Source organism: Tenebrio molitor, chromosome 1 (genome assembly GCF_963966145.1).
Source record: "Tenebrio molitor chromosome 1, icTenMoli1.1, whole genome shotgun sequence".
In the NCBI taxonomy this organism is placed as follows: Eukaryota; Metazoa; Arthropoda; class Insecta; order Coleoptera; family Tenebrionidae; genus Tenebrio; species Tenebrio molitor.
The window spans coordinates 42,888,791-42,914,773 of NC_091046.1; the positions used below are offsets into that span (position 1 = coordinate 42,888,791).

A 25,983-nucleotide genomic window follows, 5' to 3' on the forward strand; every position below is an offset into this window, starting at 1 on the left:
TTTCTATGACCAGAGCGGCACAAAACATCACCACCTCTTCGGCGATCAAGAATACGAGCAGTGTCAGCAAAACCGTGTGAATCTTCTTTGCAGACTCGCTCGTCAAGATCACTTTGGATCCGAATCGGAGCTTGTTGCTGAGGAGGGACATCAATCCGTGCGACTCTTGCAGTTTGATCTTGTTTTTGGCGGAGAAAATCAAGTTGAAGACGACCGAAGACGCGTTGAAGATGATTTCCAAAAGGATGATGACCTGCTTGATGGTAAATTTCTTCTCCATGTGGGTGACGTCGTTGACTACACCGTACATCAAAATGAGGTTGCATACGATGGTAAGGCATCGTAGAAGAATGGATGGTTTAAAGTGGGGTTTCACAGGGGGGTCCGAGTGGTAACAGTAGTATCTAGCTTGATAGATGTTGACATGGTTAAAATATAAGCCAGGACGAATTGCACAAATTAAGCAATCACTGGGTAGACCTTTTTGAAAATTTTGAGGGAGGGTGATGTGTCCAGACATTTTGCCGTTGGCTAATACGCTTTTAATGATCAAACCAGCTAACACGAAGTGAGAAGTATCGAAATGCGATTAGATTCGGTAAACAGTCGTCAAAAATGAACGTAATTAAGAACAAATTAGGACAATATTACCTTTATTTGTTCTAATTATGATTAATGATCTTTTTGGTGTTGGCTGGACGGCGCAAAATCTTCCTTAATTATTATTACTTTGCAACAGTTTTTTTAATTTTCTTTGTCATCTACAATCAGGAACTACAAGAAAGAACACAAGAGAATTTTTTTTTGTTAAAAGCAGATACTTTTTTATTTGGACCACGAAGCATGAAACTGCAAGGCCACTAAGACGTAGGTAAGTACTGTTCCTGAAATCTGGAAAAGAGTAAAACTAAACTACTTTAACTGGTTTTTTACCGAAGCCAAGAGTCTTGTGCCAATGGTAAGGATATCTGAAACCTTCATCTGTGGCTTCTGCAAGGTCAAGGTGGTAATGAGCATCTCGATTTGTGCAGATTCCAAAGGACTTAACTTGGTAAGAGGAAACTTAAATAAGAATGATAATACTTCTTCATTCTGAAAAAGAAACAGATTTCAATCAATTTAAAGCATATCTTGTGACATACCATGTTGGCGACTTTTTCGCAATGATAGCAAAGGGCACTAAAGGCAGCCACAATTGCTAGGGATTTGCAGATGACGTGAAAATCGAATTTCAACGGGATGACTTCTCCTTGAAAAAACATAAAAGCAAAGTACCCATAACCTATCAGTAACAAACAGACGTAGGTGCTGTAAGTCATGAGGAATTCTGGTTGGAGGAAGTTTTCGTTCAGGAGGAAACTCTGTCTGAGTCCCATGTAGAGTCGTTGCAGTTTTCGGAGTCTGTCGATAAAAATATTTCCCCGGAGTACGTGAGTAGTCGTGACAGTACGGCGAGAAAATGTGTACAAGTGGTCCAAAAATTTCTCGATTTCTTCGAAGCAGGCACCAAACATGCTCTCGTAAAGGAAGAGGTGGTGCATGCAAGAGAGCCCAAGTGAGACATTACAGAAGATGCAAATCTCGAGCATCCACATCCTGATGAACAACTTGTTGTCAACATTGTCAACTACCAGAACCACGCAGAACGATATCAACTCCTCCAAAAGTATCAACATGATAAAACGCTGCAAAATGTTGTGCAGTTTCTTGGCCGAGTTGCCGGTTAAGATCGCACCGACACCAAACAGGAATTTGTTGTTGAGGATCGAGATTGTAGCGTGAGCTTCTCGAAGCTTGATTTTGTTCTTGGTCAAACACATCAAATTGAACCCGATTGTGCATATGTTGAAAGTGATTTCCAAAAATATGAGGACTTGCTTGATGGTGAAATTCTTTTGCATCTGGTTGACGTCGTTGATTACACCGTAGACTAGCATGATGTTGCTCAAGATGGTTATGATTTTGAAGAGCGTGGATGGCTGGAAATGCGGTCTGGCAGGAGGATTCGAGTGGGGACAGTAGAACTTGGCTTGAAAAACGTTGATCTGGTTTAAATATAAACTAGGGCGACTTGCACATATAATGCAGTCACTTGGTATATTTTTCTTGAAATATTCTTGCAGCTTGATACGTTTAAACATGATTTGCCAGTTGTCCCTGTGTTAATGATAGGGTAGGATAGGTGAAAAGTGTCAAAGAATAATCAGATCGAAGGTAAATAAGACAACAAAAATAGACATACTCGTCATCAAAAATAGATTTAGATAAGACTTTGTTTTATTTACTTTCAGTACATATTTCTTTTGGCAAGATCATCAAGTTTCTGAATTTCAGTGATAAGTTCTGATGAAAATAAAGATTTTTGATTTTTTTTTAATAAACGATAAAAAAATAAAAGACAAGTGGTTTCTATTTTTTTTTTTATTATTATACTGAAGACTAGAACTACTTATCTAGATAGAGGTAGGCATTTTCAATAAGACAGTTAAAAACTTGATCTTCATTCTTCATTTACTTGGACCACAAGGCATGAAATTGTAATGCCACAAGGACGTACGTTAGCACAGTTCCTGAAACCTTCACCAAAGAATAACCTTGAATATCTTTGCAATTAATTCTTACCGAAGGTAGCAGCCTTGTACCTATGGTGAATATATCTGACGCTTTCAACTGCGGTTTCTGCAAAGTCAGAGTGGTAATGAGCATTTCGATTTGTGCCGATTCCAGAGGACTCAACTTGCTAATGGGACATCTAAACAAAAACGACAATATGTCTTGACTCTGCAAAAGAAGAAATCCGTTTCGGTATAAATCGCAACAAATCATCGTTGCCACTTTTTCAGATCGATACCAAAGACCAACATAGGCCACTACATTAGCTAAAGTCTTGGATCACAATAATAAAAATGTTGATGTAATTGGGAACATTTTTTTTAAATCTTTGTCAAACAATTACCGGAATTTTTGAAATGAGGTAAAGAGGAAGAATTAAGAATAATTTTTCTTACCACATCAGTAAGTTTTTGACATTTGTAAGTGACCAACACGCTGCTCAAAATGCCTGAAAAGCAAAGTATAAGCGACACGGCTTCCCTATTGGACAAGCTGCGATACTCTTGAACGCACTTAATCAGAAGAAAAGCATTTCCAATAAATGACACAGAAGGCGGCCCACCACATCAAAAACGCATTCTGACTGGCCCTCGCGAACACTTTAAAATTTTGACAAATCCTCAAATGCAAGATCTGCAACTTCTGCAGTTTCTTCTTCAGCGTTATCTTAAAACTAAACGGGCAAAACCTCTTGTTGTCGCTGTTTCTAATCCGAGCGCTCAAAATTCTTTCCACTTGAATGTAGCATCTCTCGAACAAAGTGGTGTAGATCTCGACGTACAGATACACCAGGAGTGCGTTTGAAAAATTGATGAGTACCAACACCAAAATGCAAAATGTTTCCAAAGCCAGTTCCAGATTGTACAATTTGAAATTTAGCATGGACATGACAAAACCGGTCGCGATGAACGACGGAAGGATGTAAAACAGGATGAGGGAGTCGATCCTCGTTTTGAATTTCTGGTCGACGAATCCGTCGATTCCGAAGCTGTGGCAATCTTCCAGGATGAAAACGATTCCTCGAATGTGCTTAATGACACCGTTGGCTCTCCACTCCATGAATATTATCATTAGAATCATTACAGAGTTCATGACGCAAATCATCAGCAGGGTTAGGATGTTGTGCAATAACAAAGTGTCGTTGTGAAGGCAATAGGCTGCGAAAAAAATTCCCATCATGGGAATGGGGACAGAAGGCTCATGCTGTAGAAAAAAATTGCTCAAAAACAGAATTGGACGCAAATGAAGCAATAATTTTTCTCGTTTAGGTTGGTATTGTGTCGCTTTTTCGCGTTGCGTTCGTAAACAATGTGTTCCAGATCACGAGCAAGGTCATTAGGATCTAATTACTCTGAAATAAACATGGAATAGTTCGAGGTTAAGCAAACCCAATAATGTCGGTTGTTATCAGCAAAAATCGAACTCGTGACTATACAGCCTGTTCCGAATGTTCTAGTGAGTGCCTTGCACCTTGGAAGATGTCCCTTCAGTGTAATTCAATAATTTGTAATGTTCTTACCACATTTTGTAGTTGTTGAATTTTAACCACCACCACAATTGCTCCGACAACTCCAAAAATACTTAAGATAAAAATGACACTTGCTTCGTCTGTGAAGGTTGTGTGTTTTTGTATGCAAAATATAATATTGTAAAGATTGACGACCATGATTACGCATCCAAAAAACCAGAACAATACCATCTCTGAATTAAAAAGTGTACACATCTTGCGGAAATTTGCAAACACACTCAAGTAACATCTATGGAGTTGTTTTAGTTTCTTCTTCAAGAATCGCGTGGTCGTATTGATGTTCTCTTCTACCTCTATTAGAAGTTTTTCTATTTCTTGGTAACATTTACCAAACAATAACAAGTATATTTCAATGTACAACATAACGATGAGAAATATGGATAAAACTGTAAACATGACAGTAAAAATGGTGATCAGAGTGAGAATCGTGTCTGCTGTCAAATCTTCATAGTTCTGTAGAGAGATTTGGCGACAACTACGACGGACATCGCGAAGTAAGGGAGGTAGTACTTATAGACCATCGTGTACATCTTTCGTTTAAAGATTTCGTCGACTGTTTCGTTAACTTGAAATGTCGATTGGTACTCAATAATGTACAAGAGTCCGTTAAGATGTTTGATGTATTCGTTTAGAGAAAACTGCACAAAAATAATAATCAGAGAAGTTGTCAAATTGGAAGTGACCATCATTATCGACGTCATCATTTCGTTCCCAGTGACTTCACTAAGCCTACTAAGTATGATGTAACTCCTCAATAATAAATACACCACACTGATTATGGCTAATAGCGAAAACGGTCCAGATCTGAGAAGATATTGGTGCGGTGATAGTCTAGATCTAGAGTGAGGACAAAATGATCTCACAGTAAATATGTTAAATCTGACGATAAACAAAATGGGGTGGATGGCACAAACCAAACAGTTATTGGACCTTTCAGTCAGATCCATTTTTAAATATTTTCCTTGGGCACCTTTTTACTACGTGGTGAAATGTGATCGTTAGCTGCTGGCAGTGTCATTATGCCAACATATTCTTGTTCATCGAATTTTTTACAATAAAATCATTATCGGAATTTTTGTTTTCTCCTTTGTGTCAATAATGTCAGTTTTTATTGTAGTATTGGACACATGTCCAGTTCTTTATCGATTTGTTGTTTATTACAATGACGACAATCAACAATGGATAATAATTACTCAATCTGAAGTCTAGAGTGTCTCTCAAGAATTTTGATTTAATCAGGGTAAAGTCAAAACGTTTTGTATGTGGATTGCCAAACTCAAGGTCGCTTGAATTTTATTGAACTGTACTTTAGTCAGATCTGTCATAAATTCCAAATACCTTATTGGCGCTCCTAGTTACTTTTGCTGGTAGTGCCAACTTAACGACAAGTCCCCAATCCACATCTATAGCATTCCCGATATACATACAGGGCTGTTTTCGAAGTTGAGGCCTCAACTTCGAAAACACCCTGTACAGCCTGTCCCGAAAGATCTAGTGAATTATTTCTACCTTGGAATGTGCCCCTTCAGTGTAATTTAAAAATTTGTAATTTGTTCTTACCACATTTTGTAGTTGTTGAATTTTAACCACCACCACAATCGCTCCGACAGCTCCGGAAATGCTTAAGATAAAAATGACACTTGCTTCATCTGTGAAGGATGATTGTCCTTGGATACAAAATACAATATTGTAAAGATTGACGATCATGATTACGCATCCAAAAAACCAGAATAGTACTATTTTTGAACCGAAAAGCGCGCACGACATGCGGTAATTTGCAAACACACTCAAGTAAAATCTGTGGAGTTGTTTTAGTCTCTTCTTCAAGAATCTCCTGATCGTATTGACGTTCTCGTCTAGCTCTGTTAGAAGTTTTTCTATTTCTTGGTGACAGTTACCAAACAATAACAAGTATATTTCGCTGTGTAACATAACAATAAGAAATATGGATAAAACTGTAAACAACACTATGAAAATAGCGATCAGAGTGAGAATCGTATCTACTGTCAAATCTTCATAGTTGTAGATAGATTTGGCGACAACTATGACAGACATCGTGAAGTAGGGGAGGTAGTACTTGTAGACCATTGTGTAGATTTTCCTTTTAAAGATTTCGTCGACTATTTCGTTAACTTGAAATGCCGATTGGTACTCAATAATGTACAAGATTCCGTTAGAGTGTTTGATTTGTTCGTTTAAGGAAAACTGCATAAGAATAATAATCAGAGAGATTGTCAAATTGGAAGTGACCATCACTATCGACGTCATCATTTCGTTCGCATTCATTTCACTAAACCTGCTAATTCTGATGTAACTTCTCGCTAAGAAATACAACACACTGATTATGGCCAACAGCGAAAACGGTCCAGATTTCAGGAAATATTGGTGCCGGGATGATCTAGAGTGAGGACAAAATGATCTCATAGTGAATATGTTAAATCTGGCGATGAATAAAATAGGGTGGATGGCACAAACGAAACAATTATTGGAGCTTTCGGTCAGATCCATTTTTACATATTTTCGTTAGTCACCTTTTTACTATGTGGTAAAATGTGATCGTTAGCTGGTGTGATCATGCCAACGTATATATTCTCGTTCACCGAATTTTTTATAATACAATTATTATCATCGGATTTTTTGTTTTCTTCTTTGTATCAATAATGTCAGTTTTTATTACAATATTGGACGCGTATACAGTTGCTTATCGATTTGTTCTTTATTTACATTGGCGACAATCAACAATGGGTATTTATTAAGTTTATATTTTCCAAAAATGGTGGAGGCGCCGGGAAACTTAAATTTTTTGAATATTTTATCTTTTTATATCATGCGTTCAAATGAAATCCGGGGTTGAGCACGCGTTGGAAAAAGTAAACCGTTTAGAACAGTGTAAAGTTTGAATTTCCCGCCGTTTGACACGAATTACATTTGTTTGTTTAATCGGCACATAATTGAATATTTCAGCAAAGGTGCCCTTAGATATTTGCTTCGAGAATAGGAATCGTTAGTAATTCTATTTTTAATGTAAAACATTGTAAAGAAAGGAAAAAAAGCAAGGTTTTTTGTTTCTAAATTTTAGGTTAGCTGTCACCATGCTCCGATTAATTTACACTTTAAAAAAGCACAATTGACGCAATAGAACCTTTACTCACCAGGTCATGTAGTTGTTGATATTTATAGATAGCAAATATGCAAGCCAAGGATCCCAATGCACAAAAAATAACGGAGACAATTTCCCTGTTGCTTAAGGGACGATCTTCTTGAATGTTGATAATGTAGAGAAATATATTTCCCACAAACAACATGACGAAGCAAAGCCACCAGACGAGAAGGGGGTTGTTGGCTTTTTTCAAAAGTAAATTGAAATTCCTGTAGACGGTCAACTGGAGCACTTGCAGCTTTTTAAATCTTTTTGCAAAAAACTGTTGACGCAAACTGGTTCTATACTGATGCTTCTTCACAATTCTTGCTTTCAGAGTCGAGCGAATGTTGGCATAACATCTGTCAAACAGATTTCTGTAGATTTCCATGTAAAAAATTACAAGCAAGATGTTTGAAGTGTTTATCAGCATTGTTACCACGACTGAAACTGTATCTAAAATCAACTCCACACTGAAGACTTGGTAGTTCAGCAACGACAGAATCAAACCGATTGTCGCAATCGAAGGTACAAAGTACCGCAAAATTAATCGCCGAATGTTTGAATGGAATTTTTTATCGACGAAATAGTCGACACCATATTCATGTCTATTTTCTTGAATACACATGATTCCTTGCAAATGCATGACTATATCCTTTCCACTACTTTCTAAGTAAAAAAATAACACAGTGACTGCCACGTTAGTCAACACTATTAAGATTAAGACTACGACATCGTGCAATTGTAAGTTGGGTTTGCAGAAGCGAAAAAAAATGGTGACAGTTTCAGTCGTCAGAAAAGTTATGGTTGAGATCAACAGAAGAATCTTCAAGAACGAGTTAGGTTTTTGGAGACGCCATCCGGCATCTGGCCCACAATGGAAGCAGTTAACTCTTGCGGCCAAAATTTGAAAGCTGCTTAAAAGCAAAATGGAACGAATTGCGCAAATAAAGCAGTTGCTCTTGTCAAGGTAATTTCCGGTTTCTAAAATCATGATGACTGAGTAGATTTGGAGTTGGGAGTGGAAAGGGAGTCATTAGAACGGAATTAGTGGGGAAAAACATGACCAGATGGTATCAAAGTCTGACAACAAATTAGTGTATCTGATCGGACAAATTTTTATTATAGACAAGGCTGGCAAACGAAAATACCAAATAAAATCGATTTAAATTTATTTAAACACTCAAGATCGATATCTGCTTCACTCTTTAGTTCCGAATGTCTTGGACCACGGAGGCTCAAACTGCACCGCCACAAGAAGATACTTGATGATTGTCCCTACAACCTACTCGATTTGTAAAAACTGATTAAAATCTTTGCAATTTCTTGTACCGCGGCTAGCATACTCTTGCTTATGGTAAACAACCCCCAAGCCTTCAGTTTTGGTTTTTGTAACTCCAAAGTTGTGACAATCATCTCGACCTGTGCAGCCTCCACAGGCGCCAACTTGCTGATGGGATATCTGTACAAAAACGACAACACGTCTTCGTTCTGAAACAAGATAAATAAAATCAGAACGACATTCAAATTAACTCACCATGTCGCGAAGCTTTTCAATTTTTGCGATCGTTGTGCAGGCCCCGAAACAGGCAAAAATGCACTCTACGAACAGCAACAACTCCTCGTCGGTCGGTCTTCTCTCTTCTTCGAAGGCGTGCACGAGCAGAAAGAAGTTCAGGACGGAAACAGAGCATCCGCAGAACCAGTACACTAGTAAGCTTACGTTGTAGATATCTTGCACCATTTGGAAATTTCGAAAAACGACCAGTTGGAGTTTTTGAAGTTTCTTTAACTTCCCAAGCAGAAGAGATTTGTGAGTTTGCCGTTCGCACAACACTGTCTTTATTTGTCGGTGACATTTGCCAAACAACCAATAGTAGATTTCGATGACTAGTAAGAAAAGCAGGAAAGTGGATAGTCCCGCCGAAATGTTGACTAGCATTGTGATCAGTGTCAACACTAGGTTTAGGGTGATGTGTTGGTAAAGCTGTTGCCCAACTATCAGAAAAGTTGACACCAAGATGGGCGCATACTTTTCACAAAACATCAAACAAATTGTCTTTTGGAATCCGGACCCCATAAATTCTTCAACTGCGTACCTACGTTTGTTGGAGATAACAAAGAGCAAACCATGAACGTGCTTGATTTGCAGATCTAAATTGACTAGACTGGTGATGATCATGTGGGTAGCGGTTGACGTTATAGCTATATTTGCCAGTGGTAACCATATTTCGTTGAGGTGAATCTTGCTTAAAGTTGCAACAGCGGCACAAACTCTTGCTGTTAGAAAAATACTTGCGATTAATGCGCACACGAAGAGGAATCTGGATTTGTAGAAACGTGCTGGCGACGGGGGGCGGCAATGGAGGCAAGAGCAGTTGGCAGCAAACGCGGTGAGTCTGCAAATTAGGAAAACCGGACGAATTATGCAGACAAAGCAATTGTTGCGCCTCATTGCTAGAAATGTTTTGTGCGCTCTGGAAAGTGTATTGATGTATTGATGGGTGTTGGTTGATAACACCCCATGATGGTGCAATTTCAGAGAAAATTGATAAAAATGAACAGAAATTACTTTTCATTTCTGTTCTAATGTTCTGTAAACTGTAGAGCTTTGTGGAATGGGACCTTTAAAGATACTCACGAGTGTGAAAACATTTGGACTGGAGTGCTCTTGGAGAAGCAAGTAAAAAATTCTAGAAGTGCAAATAAAAAGATACAAAAAGTTATGAACAAAGAAAAAAAAAGTTATTGGATGATTCTGGTTATCTTCTGGGCTTGGTAACCTAGAATGTTTTTTTCTCAGTCTCACCTGTAGAGCTTTCGCAGTTATTTCCTCGACCAGAGAGCATGAAACTGCAAAGCCACCAACACATAAGTGAGCACAGTTCCAGACACCTGCAACAGCCCCTTAAAACGCACTCTTTCCTGGATTATCATCTCACCGATGCCAACAACCCCGTCCCGATAGTGAAGATATCGGACGCCTTCAGCTCCGGCTTCTGGATCTCCAGAGTGGCAATAAGCATTTCGACTTGCGCCGACTCCATCGGACTCAACTTGCTGAGGCGACATCGGTACAAGAAAGACAACGTCTCTCGGCTCTGGAACAGAACAATTAACAAATCAACAGTTGCGTCTGTGACTTGCCAACCGGCACCAAGAGCCGCTGCGCCTGGTAGCAAAAGACGCAAAACACTAATACTATAGCTGTGGATTTGCCGAGGAGGTACATCTCAAATTTCAACAAACGCACTTCTTCTTGGACGAACAAGACTGAGAAGTAGCTGTAACCTATCAGCAACAAGCAGATGTCAACGGTGTAGACGATGATGATGCCGGGTTGGATGAAAGATTCGTTTAGTTTGAAGTTGCGTCTCAAGGCCATGTAGAAGCGTTGAAGGTTTCGGAGTTTTTCAACAAACTGAGCGTCTTTTAGGCGATTTTGCTTCACGACAATAACCAAACCGTTGGACTTGACTACGTCGAAAGTTGTTTTAATCTCTTGGTAACATTTCTCGAACAAGCACTCGTACAAGCTTAGAAACTGCACAACGTAGATTCCAATAGAAGAGTTAGAAAATACGATTATTTCAATTGTCAGGATTCTGATCAGCAAGGCAGAGTCGATGTCTTCCATTATGAAGGTGCGACACAAAGTTACCAATTCCTCGAACAGCAGCAGAAGAATAAACAGCAAAAGGATGTCGTGGATTTTCTTCGCCGAATGCGAAGTCAGCACATCGTTCAGTCCAAATCGAGTTTTGTTGTTGATTAGAGTGATCAAACCGTGCGACTCTCTCATTTTGATTTGGTTCTTCATAAAACAAATCATGTTGAACATGATGGTTGTCAAGTTCAAAATTATCTCTGCCGTAATAAACAACTGTTTAATTGTGATTTTGCCTTCGATTTGTTGAGAGTAGTTGATCAGTCCTAGTATAAGAACCAAGCTGCACAAGACGTTCACGATTTTTAGAAATACCGAAGGCTGGAAGCGCGTTCTTGACGGAGGGGTAGAGTGGGGGCAGGAAAACTTAGCCAAGGTGACAGTCAACTGGTTTAAGTACAACGCTGGACGCGTTGCACAGATTGTGCATTCGCTTGGGAGGACTTGGTGGACCCTCAACAGCTGCATGGTGCACTAGAGGAAACACTGCAGCTCGCGGTGCACCTACTGGTTAAAAGCAATTAAGGTTGAACCAACACAGCTATCACACTATTAGATCTGAGAGTGCAGTTTCAATACATTTATTATTAAAAGATTAAAATGCAGATGATAACAGTCTTACCTCGTCCCGAAGGTCTTGAGCCTTGTTGAAGAAAACGTTGGAGCCCAAGAAGGCAGCAACATACAGCACGAAAGACAAGATCTCTTCATCCGTGCACGCCCTCTGTTGCCGAATACTCAGTATGACGAGAAAGAAATTCGCGATCAAGATTTCGCAAAAACCAATCCAAAAGAAGAGCAAGTTGGCGCTGAAAACTGAACGCACCAGTTGGAAATTTGCCAAGATGCTGAGATGCAGCTTTTGCAAACTTTGCAGTTTCCTCCTCAGGGACACTTTCGTCCAGGTGAAACTACTTGTGTTTTTGTCGAAGTGAAGTGTCAGCGTGTTCTCGATTTGCTCGTGACACCTTCTCAGAAGAATCGTGTAAATATGGATGAACAAAATCGTCATCTGGGAATTTGACAGATTGCTGAAAATGTTTATCAAGAGGGTGACCAGCTTGAAGACTAGTTCGCCGGTCAGATTCTGGTAGTTGTAGAGCGAGGCAGAAATGATGATGACCGTGAGGAGCAAATACGGCCCGAAAAATTTGTAGAGCATCGCGTGGACATCTCTCCTGAATTGTCCGTCGAAGAAGTGGGGGATGTCGTAGTTGCGTCTGTTTTCCACGATGTATACCAACCCGTGGAGGTGGTCGATTTGCTTGGTGGTGTATTTTTGCAAACTGATGGTGACCACCATGGTAATCAGAGAACTCTGCACCATCATCACGGAGAGCAACAGTTCGCTCAGTTTCATCTGCGCCAGTTTGGTGGTGGTGGCTCCGGCGGAAATGAGCAAGAAGATCGCGGTTCCGTAGGAAAAGAGCGACAGAGGCGTGGAGCGTTGGCAGTGCGGGTGCGCAGATTGCGCCGAATGGGTGCAGAAAAAAGTCGCCGAAAAGGTGTTGAACCAGCCGATGAACAAAATTGGACGAATCGTGCAAATGAAGCATATTTGGATTTGGGCTTTTGCACCTGAACCGACTTTCAAACTCATAATCCAACGTGATGTGGTAACATTCTGTTATTGGATTTCGATTAGGACAAAGGACAATCAATGAGGACTCATCATCATTATTTATTACCTACTGATCAGGAATCTACAATCGACGCTTTAATCACCCGATGTGTTTGTCACTTTCGCTGTGTTCGATTTTCACTGTGAGGACTTCTTCCCGGAGGAAGTCCCGCCGCACCTTTCCCAGAGGAGTCGTAGGGAAATCCATCATGAAGCTGATCCTAGTTGGCCACTTCTGCACCGGAAGCCTCTCCGAAATGAACCTGAAAATGGCGGCATGAACGCGACGACAATACCGCCAAAATATGTACGTCAGCAGTTTATTGTCGTCCAGTTTGGTATCGGCTTTGGTGATGACGCACGCCACCACTTCCTTGTCGTTGCCGATGACGGCGGTGTCCTTGACGAAGGGGTGCATCATGATCACCTCCTCGAGTTCACGCGGCGACACTTGGAACCCTTGGACGGTGATCAGTTCGGAGATTCGGCCCTCGATGAACATCCATCCGCAACCGTCGTACCTCGCAATGTCTCCGGTTTTGAAGTAGCCATCTTGCATGACCGCCTTGGTGGCGTTCATGTTCTTGAAGTACCTGCACGACAATTAACACGCGACTTTGGGAACTGGAGACCTACCCCAGCATCATGCAGTCGGTGGCGACGAGCAACTCCCCGGAACACTCCGCCTCCACGTCGTTCCTCGTCTCCAGGTCCACGATTCGCAACTTGGTGTTTTGCACCACCCGTCCGACGGTGCCGATTCTGTCCAGATAGTCTTTGTAGTCCTTGGGCGCGCACGCGATCACGGAACCTACTTCCGTGGTGCAGTACGTCTGGGTGAACTTCACTTTGGGCAGTCGAGAAGTCAGACGTCTGATGTCGTAAGAAGTGGTGGTGAGACTTCCGATGAAGACACATTTCAGACACGACAAGTTGAAGTCCTGCAACCACAACTGTACCGTGTGCGTCTTGTGATGTCTCGACTTACTTTAACGGCGACGTGCTCGGCTAGTTGCAGAGCTAGATCGGTGTTGAGGAAGGCGTGGTCAATCTTCAAGTCATGGATCACCTTGCAGGCTGTCCTCTCGACGAAAGCCCCAGTCAGGACTCGTACCACTGGTACTTCAAAACAAAGACACATCAGAATCACCTGCATCACCCACGACAAGGGATAGAAAGAAATGAGTTTCTCTGGCGAAGGCATGATCTCCAAGAACACCTTGATCTGAGAGTAGATGAAGTGGTGTGAGAGACAGACGAGTCTGGGAGGTCCTGTCGTCCCTTGGGTGGGAATGATGAAAGCGACTCTCTTCCTTGGATGCTCGATGGTCGCCGCTTTGAATTGTTCAGGATATTGTCTTGACATCAGCAACTTGCGGAATGCTATAGCGTACTGCTGTTGGTCGCCGAAGTGGACCATTTTCGATGGTATCGCAGTTTCAGCGATCACTCTTTCCATCTGTTTCAACGTTCTGAGGTCGCAGAAGCACATTTTTGGTCTCAATTGACCGACAATCTCGACGCATTCCTTGTGGTGCATTTCTGGATCTATGGGTGCGATTATCGCACCGATCAAGAGGCACGCCAGTACCACCACTGTCTGGTCGGCGTGGCCTCGGCTACATATTAAGATGATGTCGTTCTCGACTACTCCAAAATGGCGGAGTTCGTGTGCTACTTGGATGGCTCTAGAGCGGACAGAACCGTTCGTTTCTGTCACTCCGGTCACCGTGTCAATCTGGAAAGTGGAGGATTACGTTCAGAAAAAGTCAACTTCCGTTTACCTGATTTATTTTGTTCAGATTTTCAAAAAGAGTGTTTAAGAAGTGAGCGCCTAGTCCACCGTAGTCCTCCTTGATGTCAACAGCTGGACCTTCTAGATAGTTCTTGGTGGCGCCCTTAGTAGGGGGCTCCATCCACCTTATCTTTTATTATCAACAATTTTGATAAATGACATTTCTTACGTCGAGAAAAATGTCAAAAATAATTTTGTCAAAGACTTGACACACGAGATCATCTGCGATGGCTTTAAAGAAAGAAATGTACAATGTACGAATTGATTCCAGATATAGCTTAATTCCTTTACAAAATTGACGCAAAAGATTTACCTCCGACTAAAATCCTCCGACATCACCATTTTTGCAGTTTGTAGGTTGGTAATTAACCGTTAGCACGGCAATTTAAATCGAAAGTACACGTGGCAACGCTGTAGGATTTTGATCTGGGGAAAGTGTACGCTAATTTGACAATTAAACTGTCATTTCAGATGTGCCAACTAATAATGGGAAATTTCCAGTGGTTAAATGCTTTATTTAAAAAATTATCAAACTTTACATAAGAATATTAGCCGTTGGCTTAACACTTATTCTCAGGAACACACTCTCCTTGTGCATTTTTCAAATGTCCTGGATTGCAGAAACAACCAGCTTTGCAGGAAAATATGCAAGCTTCAGGTACTTTATTTTCGCAAGTTGGTGGGCAGTGAGAACCACACTGAACGAAATGCTCGTTTTGACCGCATTTTTCTGTAAAAAAAATATAAACATTGCCGGAACTAGAACTAGGTTTTATCTTACGTGCAAGAGAAGTTGCGATCACAAAGATGAGTGCAATTAAGACACTTGCACTGGCTTTCATCTTGGTCAAGTACAGTATAATTGTGAGGTACGACTAATTTGCGCTGCTTATATCTAAGTGGTGCTAAGTTACGTAAGGTTGCATTAGCCTTGAGCAAGATCACACATCTTTCATTAGAATCATTTGAAATTGCTTAGCTCGTAATTTATAATTTGCTGGTATTTGTAATATCCCTTATTATATTTTTCATCAATGTAGATTTATGTGGGATTATGTCAAACAATAACAGTTTAAATTTTGTAAATATCTCGTATTTAGAGATTTTAATCTACCAAGAAGACTATCTATAAATCTGTTTCAAAATAAAAAATCCACCACCTGTTGAATTATATTGGCGGAAAAAAGAAATCCCTAGAATAAGTTTCATTTTTTTGGGTTGGCCCCACGTTCCGCCAAAATTTGACATTGAAATGTTGAGTTTATTTACCTAACACAAAATACTTATTATGTGCAAAAAGGTGGTAGCTACCACATCATACCTTTTGAGTAAAATATAAAATGAGAATAAAAAACACGATGAACCACGACCAAAACGACTGTCAACAGTTTTCTTTCATAACCCCACTTTTTTCTGACATGCAGACACACTAAAAACAAAAGTTGTCGACGTTGTCGGCATATACAGGTGGAACAAAAGTATCAAATATTGGCTGTAATTTTTTAATTTTTACAATTTATGAAAAAATATTTAATATAAAAGTTTATTGGTGTATTATTCTGCATCATCTGGTCTTTCTAGTTTGTTCCTATCTTCTTTTGTTTCGCTGCTATGGCAACCAACTTTGGTTTTTTAAATAACACCCATACATTTTTTGTGTGATTTTCAAACAAGAGTATCTTTCTGTATTCATAAATACAGTTTTGCCATTATGGGGAAAAAGAAAAAAATTTAAAAAAAACAAAGGTAATAAAATTAACTTACTAAGTAATAAAATGCAATATCAAGAATGTTGACAATTTTTGTTGAACGTCTTGCGTGATAATAAACCAAACAATTTTTATATTAAACATTTTTTCATAATTTTTCAAATTAAAAAGTTACAGCGATTATTTGATACTTTTGTTCCACTCGGTATGTTGTCGGTTGTATTTTCGAGGTAGAATGCAGTGTTGGTGGATTTTTTATTTTGAAACAGATTATAGTCTTCTTGATTACTACTGAGCTTTAATTGTGACTGGTTGTCTATCAGGAAAGTAAGCACATGTTTATAAAAACCAAAATAATTTTTGAGAGAATTTAATCAAATAATAATAATTAATCAATAATACCAGTAGGTAAAGTAAAATCGTTATAGATGTGAATTGTCAAAATGATGTTTGGTTGGTATCAGCTAAGATTACTAGGCGCGCTTCTTGAGATTTTTGAATTTAAGTTTTTGTTCTGGCGCCAATCGTCAAACGTAACGGATAGATTTAAAACTACAAGTTATAAATTCGAACATTTTATTAAAAGAAAAATGAGTTCACAAAAGAAACGAACATTGCTTTCCGCAAAAGAAAAAGTGTGAGTGGTTAACTGTTACAATTGCAATTTAATCTTTTAACAATGTTTTCTATTTTCTGGAGTATAACCTCACTGTTAGCATTTGACATACGTAAGTACAATCTCAGCAAAAACAGTAAATATTTTTTTACATTTTTAGCGGTAGTCATTGAATTTTTAAAAACTTTGACACTGACAATTCATATCTATAACGATTTTTCTTTATGGACTTTTTAAAATTAGCTGTCAATGTCAAAACAACAGTGACCAACTGTATAACAGGTTCCCCATGTCAAAATTGAGATTACGTCTGTTTAACGTAATTAAAATGTCCAACATGGTTTTCTTACACAATTCAGGTTTGTCACCTATAATATCAACTCTTCGCAGTACCGAATCAGGGCCATTTTTTCACGCTCTGTCAGGGGCCCATCACCTTTTTTCGCCAAGGCATCTTTTCAAATTTTCTGCGTTAATTTTTCAACGCAAACAGTTATGCGCAATGACAGCGCCGATGACCTTGAACGGTTCGACACTGCTAACCTACATTGTGAAATGCACTATTTGCTACTTTTAACTTGACAACACTTTGATAGCTGATTAAAAAAAAATAGACTATAAGTACCGGGTGATCAAAAAGGACTGCTTGAGTTGGCAATACAATTAAGAGCATTTTGTTGTTAAGCTGTTTGCAACACTGCAACGGGATACGTCTTTTGACAGAGATTTGTCGTGAAATCAACAGCGACAAAATTGTATGTTATAGTTACGAGAGGCTAAATGACCCAGGCCATTCCATACTTGTGCGCAAGTCCTATAATTTTGGGCGTTATTTAAATTTGACGTTCACGGACTTAGAAAATATCGCAAATTTATTGTTTAAAAATTAGAACAACACTTGCATATCTAATAAGAAACAATACAATAAAAGATCTTCTTTATGTAGTAAACTCATTTATACAGGTGTCCCAGAACTCGCGCGTCAACTGTTAACTGTGAATTTTAATATTTAATCCAACAAGAATTCTACAACAACAAACGTGAAAAGTATATTAGTTTTGAAATGAAAACGATTTTAAGATGACCGATCACACACGCCTTCCTGAAGGTAACTCTACTAAATGTATGCGTTTCCCAGGAAACGATTTTAGATGTTGCTGCTAAAAAAACTGTGATGAAATGTTTGGACAACGAGTTTTATAAGGGTTGATTTGGCACACAAATCCCAGGTCTAGAAAACGACCCGTAGGCGAGTTTTTTATGTAATTTTTTTGATTTTTTTTTAAATTTTTAAACAAAAAAATAAAATTTCCAAATTCTAGGGAATTTTGTATTATGTAATTGGTAATTCAAGATAGCGGATGCAACTACATCTGCAACATATGTTAAAAAGTAGAGTTTGAACATTAATATTGGAAGTTTTTTGGTGTAAATGACAATAATACACTGAAATATTGATAATTTTTTTAGAGATCTATTAAACTACTAGTGCTTTAATAGATAGCCATAAACGACTCCAAATTGAATACAATAATAGACCTATTAAAATATTCTAAAAACATAATTATATCTTTAGTTTGTGTTCTACTCATCTACTGTTCTTTGCCTTACGTGCAGCACGCGGTACATGCAACAACAAAGCACCCAAGTTACTAACGCATGCGTATTGGTCAAGATCGTCCTGGGTTATTTAGCCTCTCGTGTTATAGTTATAGAAACGTCAACTTTGAGGATAAATTTAAATAAACGCACGATACCCTTTTTATTATTTTTTTAAAACATACTGTATAATGATAATAACAATTTCATTTTAAACAGTATTTGAAAACGTTAATAAAAAACACAAATGAACCTTGTAATCTGTGTTAGCTCCGTCAAGCAAATATTTACTTGCTTTTTTCAATATTGATTCTTCATTTAAAAAAATATCCATAAATTACAATGATAAAAATTCTTCTTTTTCTACTTCTACTGTATTAGATGGATTTTCAGGTGTTACCACCGGCCCCCTGGAGTGGTCGAACTGTCGAGTCCATCTTCGGGGCCGGTGTCGAGATTTCTTGACCGATGCCGTTTTAACGCCGGGGTAGCAAATGCACCCCGTCGAAGAAGATAGCCGTTTCGCAATCCAGCCGGTTTACCCGGACCGTCAGGCCCTTTGTGCAGAAGGAGAGGAGCACGGAAAAAAAAACAACCTTCTCGTCTTAGAGCAGGTAGACAAGTGCCCAGTGGCCGTGCCGTTTCCGGCCGGCGTCCACTATTTTTAGAAAGTTGGGACCAGACGCGACAAAAGAACGAGCGGGGGTGGTTTTGGACCACCCAAACAGCCCACGGGTAACACAGGATATTTTTAGTTATTTTAAATCGCACTTTTTAAAATTTTCTAGAGGTTCTGGAATTCTTTCAAGCCGTTATGAATGTTAAGGTGTGTCTATTTTGTAGTTGAGAAACGTGACGAGTCGTATTAAATGAACAAATACACAACAAAAAAATTTTGTGGTTTATTTTGCAGCAGAAAATTATTAGTATATTATTCAACGAGTTGGTGTGTAAATTGGTCTCTTTACTGCATGAGTGGGCCAGTTTAAGACGCAAGTGAAACGAGCATCTTAAAGGACCACGAGTTAAATGTTAATTTTTTTTTTTTTGTTCGACACTGTCAGAATTTGAGAATTTTCTCCTGTGTAAACGGATTTTGTTGTCAAAACGAAACGTCAAGTTAATTTTAAAGATTTTAAGCGATTTGGAGCTTTTAAGGGGCTCGTCGAACAAAAAAAAAACGTCGTATTCAACTCGTTCGTGTGTAAATTGGGCTCTTTATAGCAGGAATGGGCCAGTTTAAAACGCGAGTGAAACGAGTAACTTTTTTACTATTGGGTTGGTAGCAGCTTCCGCGCTGATTACCTTTTTAAATTGTATTCTTATTTGTTTTATAATAATATTACTTATTTATTCTGTTGATGAGATTTAATGTTGCAAATGTGACGAAACGTCCATTTTGTTTAAAATGAATTGACGTTTCCGTCAGTCTACGTCATTAAATACCAACCTTACAATGCAATCTTCCCTAGCTTCTGCTGCAAAGTAAAAACACGGAGTGTGAGAAATCGGACTTCCCGCACCCCGAAGGTAACCGGGAAATACCGATTTTGAGGCTGAGTACAAAAAAATTATTTGTGAAATCTGCTGTTAGTTTTTACATAAAAGTGATTAATGAATATTATAATAATTATTATTATTATGTAAATATAGATTTTTAACTCTTAACAAAACCTTAAACAACACAACTAAAAATTATCGCTAGAGCCTAGAGCGCCTGTAAAATCGCATTTCTTATTTCCTTTCTCATCAGCTTCCCGCTTGGAGTTTTCTGCAACGCATCCACAAAAACAACTCCCCCTCTGAGTTTTTCATAATCCGAAACTCTCGTAGCCACAAACTCTTCAATTTCCTTTTTAACAGCAGTACACTTGTCTTTTAAGACCACACAAGCCATCGGTACTTCGCCTTCCTCCTCGCTACGGGGAAACCCGAAAACCACAGCTTCCTTCACTGCAGGATGCTCAAGTAAAACTGCTTCGATCGCTGACGGTACCACATGCCAAGACAAATATTTAAACATTTCCTTTAACCTCTCTATAACATAAAAACATCCGTCTTTGTCGTAGTACCCAATGTCTCCAGTTTTAAGAAACCCCTCCTTGTCAAAAGTACCAGAACTGTCGGCGTTGTAGTACCCTTTCATGACAGTCGGCGATTTGACACACACTTCCCCTTTTTGATTCGGCCCAACAGCTTCGTTGCTTGTAAGGTCGACAACCTAAACACCCGTCTTTAAGATGGAACAATGAACGGTTAAAGCAGTACCTTGACACTCATAGCCGGCGCTGGTCTTCCACAAGAGCCGATTTTGCTCTTCAGAAAGTCGCGATCCTTGCTGGGATCGAAGAGAGTAACGATTCCAGCCTCAGTTAATCCGTACCCGAAGACGACGTTTGTGTGTTTGAAGGTGGTACCCAGTCGCTCGAACTGGGCAGAACTGATCGGAGTACCTCCTATGAGCATGCTGTAAAGGGAGGAAGTGTCATAGTCTCGAGACCTTTCGAAGCTTGTCAGTTTGTACGTTAGGATTGGAGCTAAAAATAGAAATGTCACCTAAAACACACAAATCATAAATTGATGCAAGACAAATTAGAGGAAATACTTTATATTTTTCGATGGTACTGAAGGTCTTTTCCGCATCGATGGCGCCGCAAAAAATTCTGTGACCTCCAGCAATAAACGAGCAAGTCAGAAGGATCAATCCCGAGACCCAATAAAACGAAGTGAAGGACAGAATGGCGTCGCACCTGCCATCGGCTTGGCTACGAGGATTTGAATTGTGTTTGGTACTTTCAAATTCGAGTACTCACTAAAACGAATGTGCGACGTGTAGAAAGCTGTAGTGGCTGTGACAGATCGCTTTAGGAAGTCCGGTGGTACCGCTGCTGAAGAAGATGATACAAGTGTCGTGTACATCGACTGTGACTGGTCTAAACTCCTCTTCAGCGGGTTTCGGTTTAACGAAATCTGCAAACACTGGATATTTCCCAGATTTCCCAAAAACAACAATCTCTGCTTTCAGATTTGCACTTTGCAGACTCTCCTCGATCAGAGCGACTGACTCTTCTTCGACAAAAATGACTCTAGGGGAGACCAACGAAAGCAAGTGCGTTGTCTGTCTCGCCGACAGCGACGGATCCAAATTGGCCACTTTGGCCCCCAGATAGAACGACCCTATTATAGGAATCACAGTATCCAGAGTGACTTTGGTGCACAGTACCACCACATCTCTAGACGTGACTCCGCGTTTCGCAAGCTCTAGAGCTAACCTAGTACTTCTCTGCCTCACGCCGAGGTACGACTCTTTCTTATCCAGAGCGGCATCGATCTACAAAACGGTACTACACTTGATTTTCGTCTTAAATGTTCTTACCTGGCAGGTGCGGGCGCTGAAGCGTGTGGCACTGTTGAAGAAGAAGTCACCCATGCTGGAGGTTACGGTGTGGTCCAGTTTTGGACCTTTCAAAATTTTGTCTGACATGTTTTTGCGCTTAACCGGACGAACGTTCGACAGTAAATGGTTTTAGTTTTGTAGCGTGAAGTGAAGATTTAAGTTGCGTGTCACTGTCGATGCATAACATGCAACAATTTTGGGGAACAACAAAGAAAAACATTAATAACAGGGAATTAAACTATTATAATAATTAGGTGTTTTGGCTGTAGCGTGATGACTTCTCGGCTGACCCTGAGCATTAAATGAAACAATTTAAATCCTTGATATAGACATTTTATAGTAATGAGAAAAACAAAGTTATTTGATTTGTTTTGAAGAATTTACAAAAGTGTCTCGAATTTCTTTTCTCATCAGCTTTCCGCTTGGCGTCCGGAGTATCTCCCGAACAAAAAAAACTCCTCCTCTTAATTTCTCCTTATCCGAAACTCTCTCCGCTACGAACTCTTCAACATCCTTCTCATCTGCGGTGGAAGCTTCTTCCAGAATGACACAAGCTGTTGGTACTTCTCCTTCCTCTTCGCTGCAGGGAAACCCAAAAACAACGGCATCTTTCACAGCTGGATGTTCAAGTAAGACACCTTCAAGTAAAGTCGGTACTACATGCCAAGAACAGTACTTGAACATCTCTTTAATCCGCTCCACAATGTACAAACACTCGTCGTCGTCATAATAACCGACATCACCAGTTTTGATAAAACCTTCATTGTCAAAAACAAAAGAACTGTCTGTCTTGTAGTACCCTTTCATCACAGAATCAGTTTTGACGCGTATTTCTCCTTTTTGATTGGGGCCAAGTACTTTGTCACCTTCTAGATCTACGATCTGGAAAGTAGTTCAGAATTGTGGTACCCATCTATAAAAACAATACCTTGACAGCATAGCCACTCGTTATCTTTCCAGATGAACCAGTTTTGCTTCGAATAAGTCCCTCATCAGTTCGGAGGTTAAACATTGAAACAACCCCCACTTCTGTTTGTCCGTAACAAACCACAATATTTGAGTGGTTGAAAACAGTACTGAATTTACAAAACTGAGCGGTACTCACTGAGGTACCACCAAACACGATACCACTCAGCGATGAAGTGTCGTAATCTCCATGCTTGGTGAAATTTGTCAATTTGTAACTCAAAACAGGAGCCAGAAACATCAATGTTACCTACGGAAAAAAATGAAGCTTTGTGGTATGACTGGTTTGGAGCGTACCTTGTATTTTTCGATCGCTTGGAAAACTCTTTCAGCTTCCATGGTGCTACAGATGACTCTACAGCCTCCTACTATAAACGACGCTGCTAAAAACATCATCGCTGATAGCCAATAAAAAGACGTAAACGACAGCAATACTTCAAAATTGGCATCACTTTCGCTGCAACACAGCAGAATTATGTCAGGGAAGCTGTTGGGTTTCAGTACTTACTAAAAAGAAAAGAGAAGGTGGAGGAAACTGTAATGGCTGTGGCAAATAGCTTTGGGTAAGCCGGTAGTACCGCTACTGAAAAGAATCAAACCTGTTTCTCCCACGTCCACTTTCGACGGTTTGAACTCTGTCTCGTTTAAGTGAAACTTATCAAAATCAGAAAACTTCGAGTGGTTTGGAGATTCCCCAAATACCACCACTACAGCTTCGAGATTCAAATTTTTGAGAGCTTGCTCGATGAGACCGACCGACGCCTCTTCGACGAAAATCATTTTTGGAGAGACGAGACTGAGAAGATGTGTTGTCTGGCGCAGCGAGAAACTCGGATCTAGGTTTGCCACCTTAGCCCCCAAATAAAACGAAGCTAGGATTGGAATGGAAACGTCGAGGGTGATCTTTGCAGACAGTACCACCACGTCCTGAGAGGTGATTCCCCGTTTCCGCATTTCTAGAGCTACCCTGGTACTTCGTAGCTTAACACTTGCGAAAGACTCGCTACGGTCGGTACTAGCATTTATCTGAAAGGGCAGTACTTGCTTCCTGTTGCGAGGAGAGTCGTTCTTACCTGGCACTTTTTGTCGGCAAACTTGTCCGCCGAATTGAAGAAAAAATCGCCCAAACTGACATTTGGGATGTTTTGCACTTTTGAACCTTCTAAAACTCGACCAGACATTGTTACTGACAACAGGATGTTTACATCAAGACTAAACGTACTACTGAGAAGAAGATAAGCACTGAGGTGAAGATAAAAAGTCAACTTTGGTCAGTGGAGTTCATTGACATTGTTGTTTATTGATTGTTTAATAACATTATTACATTATTTTTAATGTCTTTTCTCATTAGTTTTCCAGTTGGAGTCCTCGCCAATTTCTCGACGAAGAAAACACCTCCTCTGAGTTGTTCCCTGTCCGAAACTCGCACAGCCACGAAGTCTTTGATCTCTTGTTCGGTCACTTGGCACTGTTCCTTCAAAACAACACAAGCCGTCGGTACTTCTCCTTCTTCTTCATTCCGCGGAAGTCCAAAAACTGCGGCTTCCTCTACAGCTGGATGCTCCAGCAGCACGCTTTCAACCAAAGACGGTACTATATGCCAAGACAAGTACTTAAACATCTCTTTCACTCTCTCTACAACGTACAAGTACCCGTCGTCGTCATAGTACCCGATATCTCCACTTTTCAAAAAACCGTCTTCGTCAAACACATCCGAACTGTCAAGATTGTGATAACCTTTCATCACTGAACGAGCCTTAATACAGATCTCACCCTTGCGGTTTGGACCCAGTACTTCGTCGTTATCAAGATCCACAATCTACAATTGCATCATATTACGCGGAAACGGATGTGAAGGAGAAAAGTACTTTAAGAGCGAACCCAGGAGCTACTTTCCCAGAAGAGCCGAGTTTGCTCTGAGTGATTTTGTGGCTGTCTTCAGGACGATTCATTGTAGCTAAGCCAATTTCGGAAAGTCCATAAATGTAAACAATGTGCGAATGGGGAAACGTTGCAGCCAGTTTGCAAATCTGCGCGGAACTGATGCCAGTACCACCTGACACAATAGTGTAAAGAGATGAAGTGTCATAATCTCGATGGTTAAGGAAGTTGGTGAGTTGGTAAGTCAAGATGGGCGCTAAGAATATGCACGTGACCTAGAAGAAAAAGTTACTGGAGGGATGTTTTGATTTGGGAATTTCACTTTGTATGTCTCGATGACTCGAAACGTCTTTTGTGGTTCTATGGCACCACATATTATCCTGCGAGTACCTCCTATGAACGAACAAGCCAGGAAAAGAAGTCCTGAGATCCAGTAGAAAGTAGTGAACGAAAGAAGACTGTCCAGCTTGTCCACGGTGTTACTACAACAAATATTTGTTCTTGGTACCGTTCCAGTACTTACAACACTTACCAAAAAGAGAAAGACATTTGCATGAAACTGTGATGACTGTGGCAGATGGCTTTCGGAAGTCCAGTTGTCCCACTGCTGAAGAGCATAATCACCACGTCCTGAGTGTCAACTTCTACCGGTCTGAAACTTTCTTCTTCTGTTTGTGGCGTATCCAAATCAGAGAATGTCGAGTATTGTTCAGAGTTTCCAAAAACAACAATTTCTGTTTTGTGATTCGCGCTTCTTAGACTCTCCTCAATCAACGGGACAGACGCTTCTTCGACAAAAATCACTTTGGGGGACACCAGACCGATAAGATGGGACGTCTGCTTAACCGACAGGCTTGGATCCAGATTTGCTACTTTCGCTCCTAAGAAGAATGAAGCCACATTGGGTACTGCAGCATCGAGGGTCATGTTGGAGCACACGACCACGACATCTCCAGAAGTGATTCCTCGTTTTTGCAACCCAAGAGCAACTCTTGTACTCCGGAGCTTTAATCCAGAGAAGGATTCACGTCGATCTGTGACCGCGTCAACCTAAAATCTTTTATTAGCTGAGAGTAGGTTCAAGAATTGTACTGACTTGACACTCTCGATCACCAAATTCTTCTGCGCGTTTGAAGAAATATTGACCTAAGCTAAGATTTGGAACTTCTGACTGTTCAGGACCTTTCAATATTTTTCCCAACATTTTTGGAAACAAATCTAATTAAAACTAAATGAGTTGCAGTATAATGTTCTTATATAACATTTTAGATAAGGATTAAAATATTACTGCAAAAGCAGACTTGTTTATGATGATTTGCTGATTTATTTTTAGATAATAATTTGAAGGGCACAAAAGCAGCTGTGTTAAAAATTATCATTTATTGAGGCCTATTCTGTAACTTTTGTGTTAAAATTGACAGGGATGTTAAAAGTTTAATTATAACAGAAATG

At 39.9% G+C, this 25,983-nt stretch overlaps 5 protein-coding genes and 1 long non-coding RNA gene across 11 annotated transcripts; all 6 read right to left on the minus strand.

The window, feature by feature from the left end:
• Nucleotides 1-2,430: 2,430 nt before the first annotated feature.
• On the minus strand, nucleotides 2,431-7,481 carry LOC138141340 (uncharacterized). Of its 2 annotated transcripts, none has more exons than XR_011163101.1 (3): nucleotides 7,294-7,481; nucleotides 2,623-2,781; nucleotides 2,431-2,577 (listed from the first exon to the last, which is right to left on the minus strand). It is a non-coding gene; the product is annotated as an uncharacterized lncRNA (long non-coding RNA). The 2 variants fall into 2 exon arrangements; XR_011163102.1 differs by lacking the exon at nucleotides 7,294-7,481 and adding an exon at nucleotides 3,009-3,598.
• A 959-nt stretch (nucleotides 7,482-8,440) lies between these two features.
• LOC138134975 (uncharacterized) lies at nucleotides 8,441-12,547 on the minus strand. Of its 2 annotated transcripts, none has more exons than XM_069053611.1 (5): nucleotides 10,223-12,547; nucleotides 10,090-10,175; nucleotides 8,818-9,679; nucleotides 8,613-8,771; nucleotides 8,441-8,565 (listed from the first exon to the last, which is right to left on the minus strand). In XM_069053611.1, the coding sequence occupies exon 1, from the start codon at nucleotides 12,545-12,547 to the stop codon at nucleotides 11,543-11,545; it is 1,005 nt and encodes a 334-aa protein (XP_068909712.1). In that variant the 3' UTR covers nucleotides 8,441-8,565; nucleotides 8,613-8,771; nucleotides 8,818-9,679; nucleotides 10,090-10,175; nucleotides 10,223-11,542. The 2 variants fall into 2 exon arrangements, with proteins under 2 accessions (XP_068909712.1, XP_068909704.1); XM_069053603.1 differs by having other exon boundaries at nucleotides 10,223-12,484.
• Nucleotides 12,548-12,612: 65 nt separating this feature from the next.
• Nucleotides 12,613-14,928, minus strand: LOC138134965 (uncharacterized). Of its 3 annotated transcripts, XM_069053581.1 has the most exons (6): nucleotides 14,353-14,928; nucleotides 13,788-14,306; nucleotides 13,557-13,718; nucleotides 13,205-13,509; nucleotides 12,880-13,161; nucleotides 12,613-12,831 (listed from the first exon to the last, which is right to left on the minus strand). In XM_069053581.1, exons 1-6 carry the CDS (start codon nucleotides 14,482-14,484, stop codon nucleotides 12,669-12,671), a joined length of 1,563 nt encoding a protein of 520 aa, XP_068909682.1. In that variant the 5' UTR covers nucleotides 14,485-14,928; the 3' UTR covers nucleotides 12,613-12,668. The 3 variants fall into 3 exon arrangements, with proteins under 3 accessions (XP_068909682.1, XP_068909678.1, XP_068909689.1); XM_069053577.1 differs by having other exon boundaries at nucleotides 13,557-14,306; XM_069053588.1 differs by lacking the exon at nucleotides 12,880-13,161 and having other exon boundaries at nucleotides 13,557-14,306.
• Nucleotides 14,929-19,844: 4,916 nt separating this feature from the next.
• On the minus strand, nucleotides 19,845-23,889 carry LOC138132948 (luciferin 4-monooxygenase-like). 2 transcript variants are annotated; one of them, XM_069050703.1, is made up of 9 exons: nucleotides 23,724-23,889; nucleotides 23,159-23,676; nucleotides 22,948-23,107; nucleotides 22,613-22,900; nucleotides 21,664-22,566; nucleotides 21,101-21,618; nucleotides 20,893-21,052; nucleotides 20,556-20,843; nucleotides 19,845-20,508 (listed from the first exon to the last, which is right to left on the minus strand). In XM_069050703.1, the coding sequence occupies exons 5-9, from the start codon at nucleotides 21,769-21,771 to the stop codon at nucleotides 19,996-19,998; spliced, it is 1,587 nt and encodes a 528-aa protein (XP_068906804.1). In that variant the 5' UTR covers nucleotides 21,772-22,566; nucleotides 22,613-22,900; nucleotides 22,948-23,107; nucleotides 23,159-23,676; nucleotides 23,724-23,889; the 3' UTR covers nucleotides 19,845-19,995. The 2 variants fall into 2 exon arrangements, with proteins under 2 accessions (XP_068906804.1, XP_068906796.1); XM_069050695.1 differs by lacking the exons at nucleotides 19,845-20,508; nucleotides 20,556-20,843; nucleotides 20,893-21,052; nucleotides 21,101-21,618 and having other exon boundaries at nucleotides 22,002-22,566; nucleotides 23,724-23,885.
• Nucleotides 23,890-23,947: 58 nt separating this feature from the next.
• Nucleotides 23,948-24,394, minus strand: LOC138129664 (probable 4-coumarate--CoA ligase 1). Its single transcript, XM_069045960.1, has one exon. The coding sequence runs from the start codon at nucleotides 24,392-24,394 to the stop codon at nucleotides 23,948-23,950; it is 447 nt and encodes a 148-aa protein (XP_068902061.1).
• LOC138132978 (uncharacterized) lies at nucleotides 24,391-25,760 on the minus strand. Its single transcript, XM_069050740.1, has 4 exons — nucleotides 25,628-25,760; nucleotides 25,064-25,581; nucleotides 24,854-25,013; nucleotides 24,391-24,806 (listed from the first exon to the last, which is right to left on the minus strand). Exons 1-4 carry the CDS (start codon nucleotides 25,733-25,735, stop codon nucleotides 24,486-24,488), a joined length of 1,107 nt encoding a protein of 368 aa, XP_068906841.1. The 5' UTR covers nucleotides 25,736-25,760; the 3' UTR covers nucleotides 24,391-24,485.
• Nucleotides 25,761-25,983: the final 223 nt, after the last annotated feature.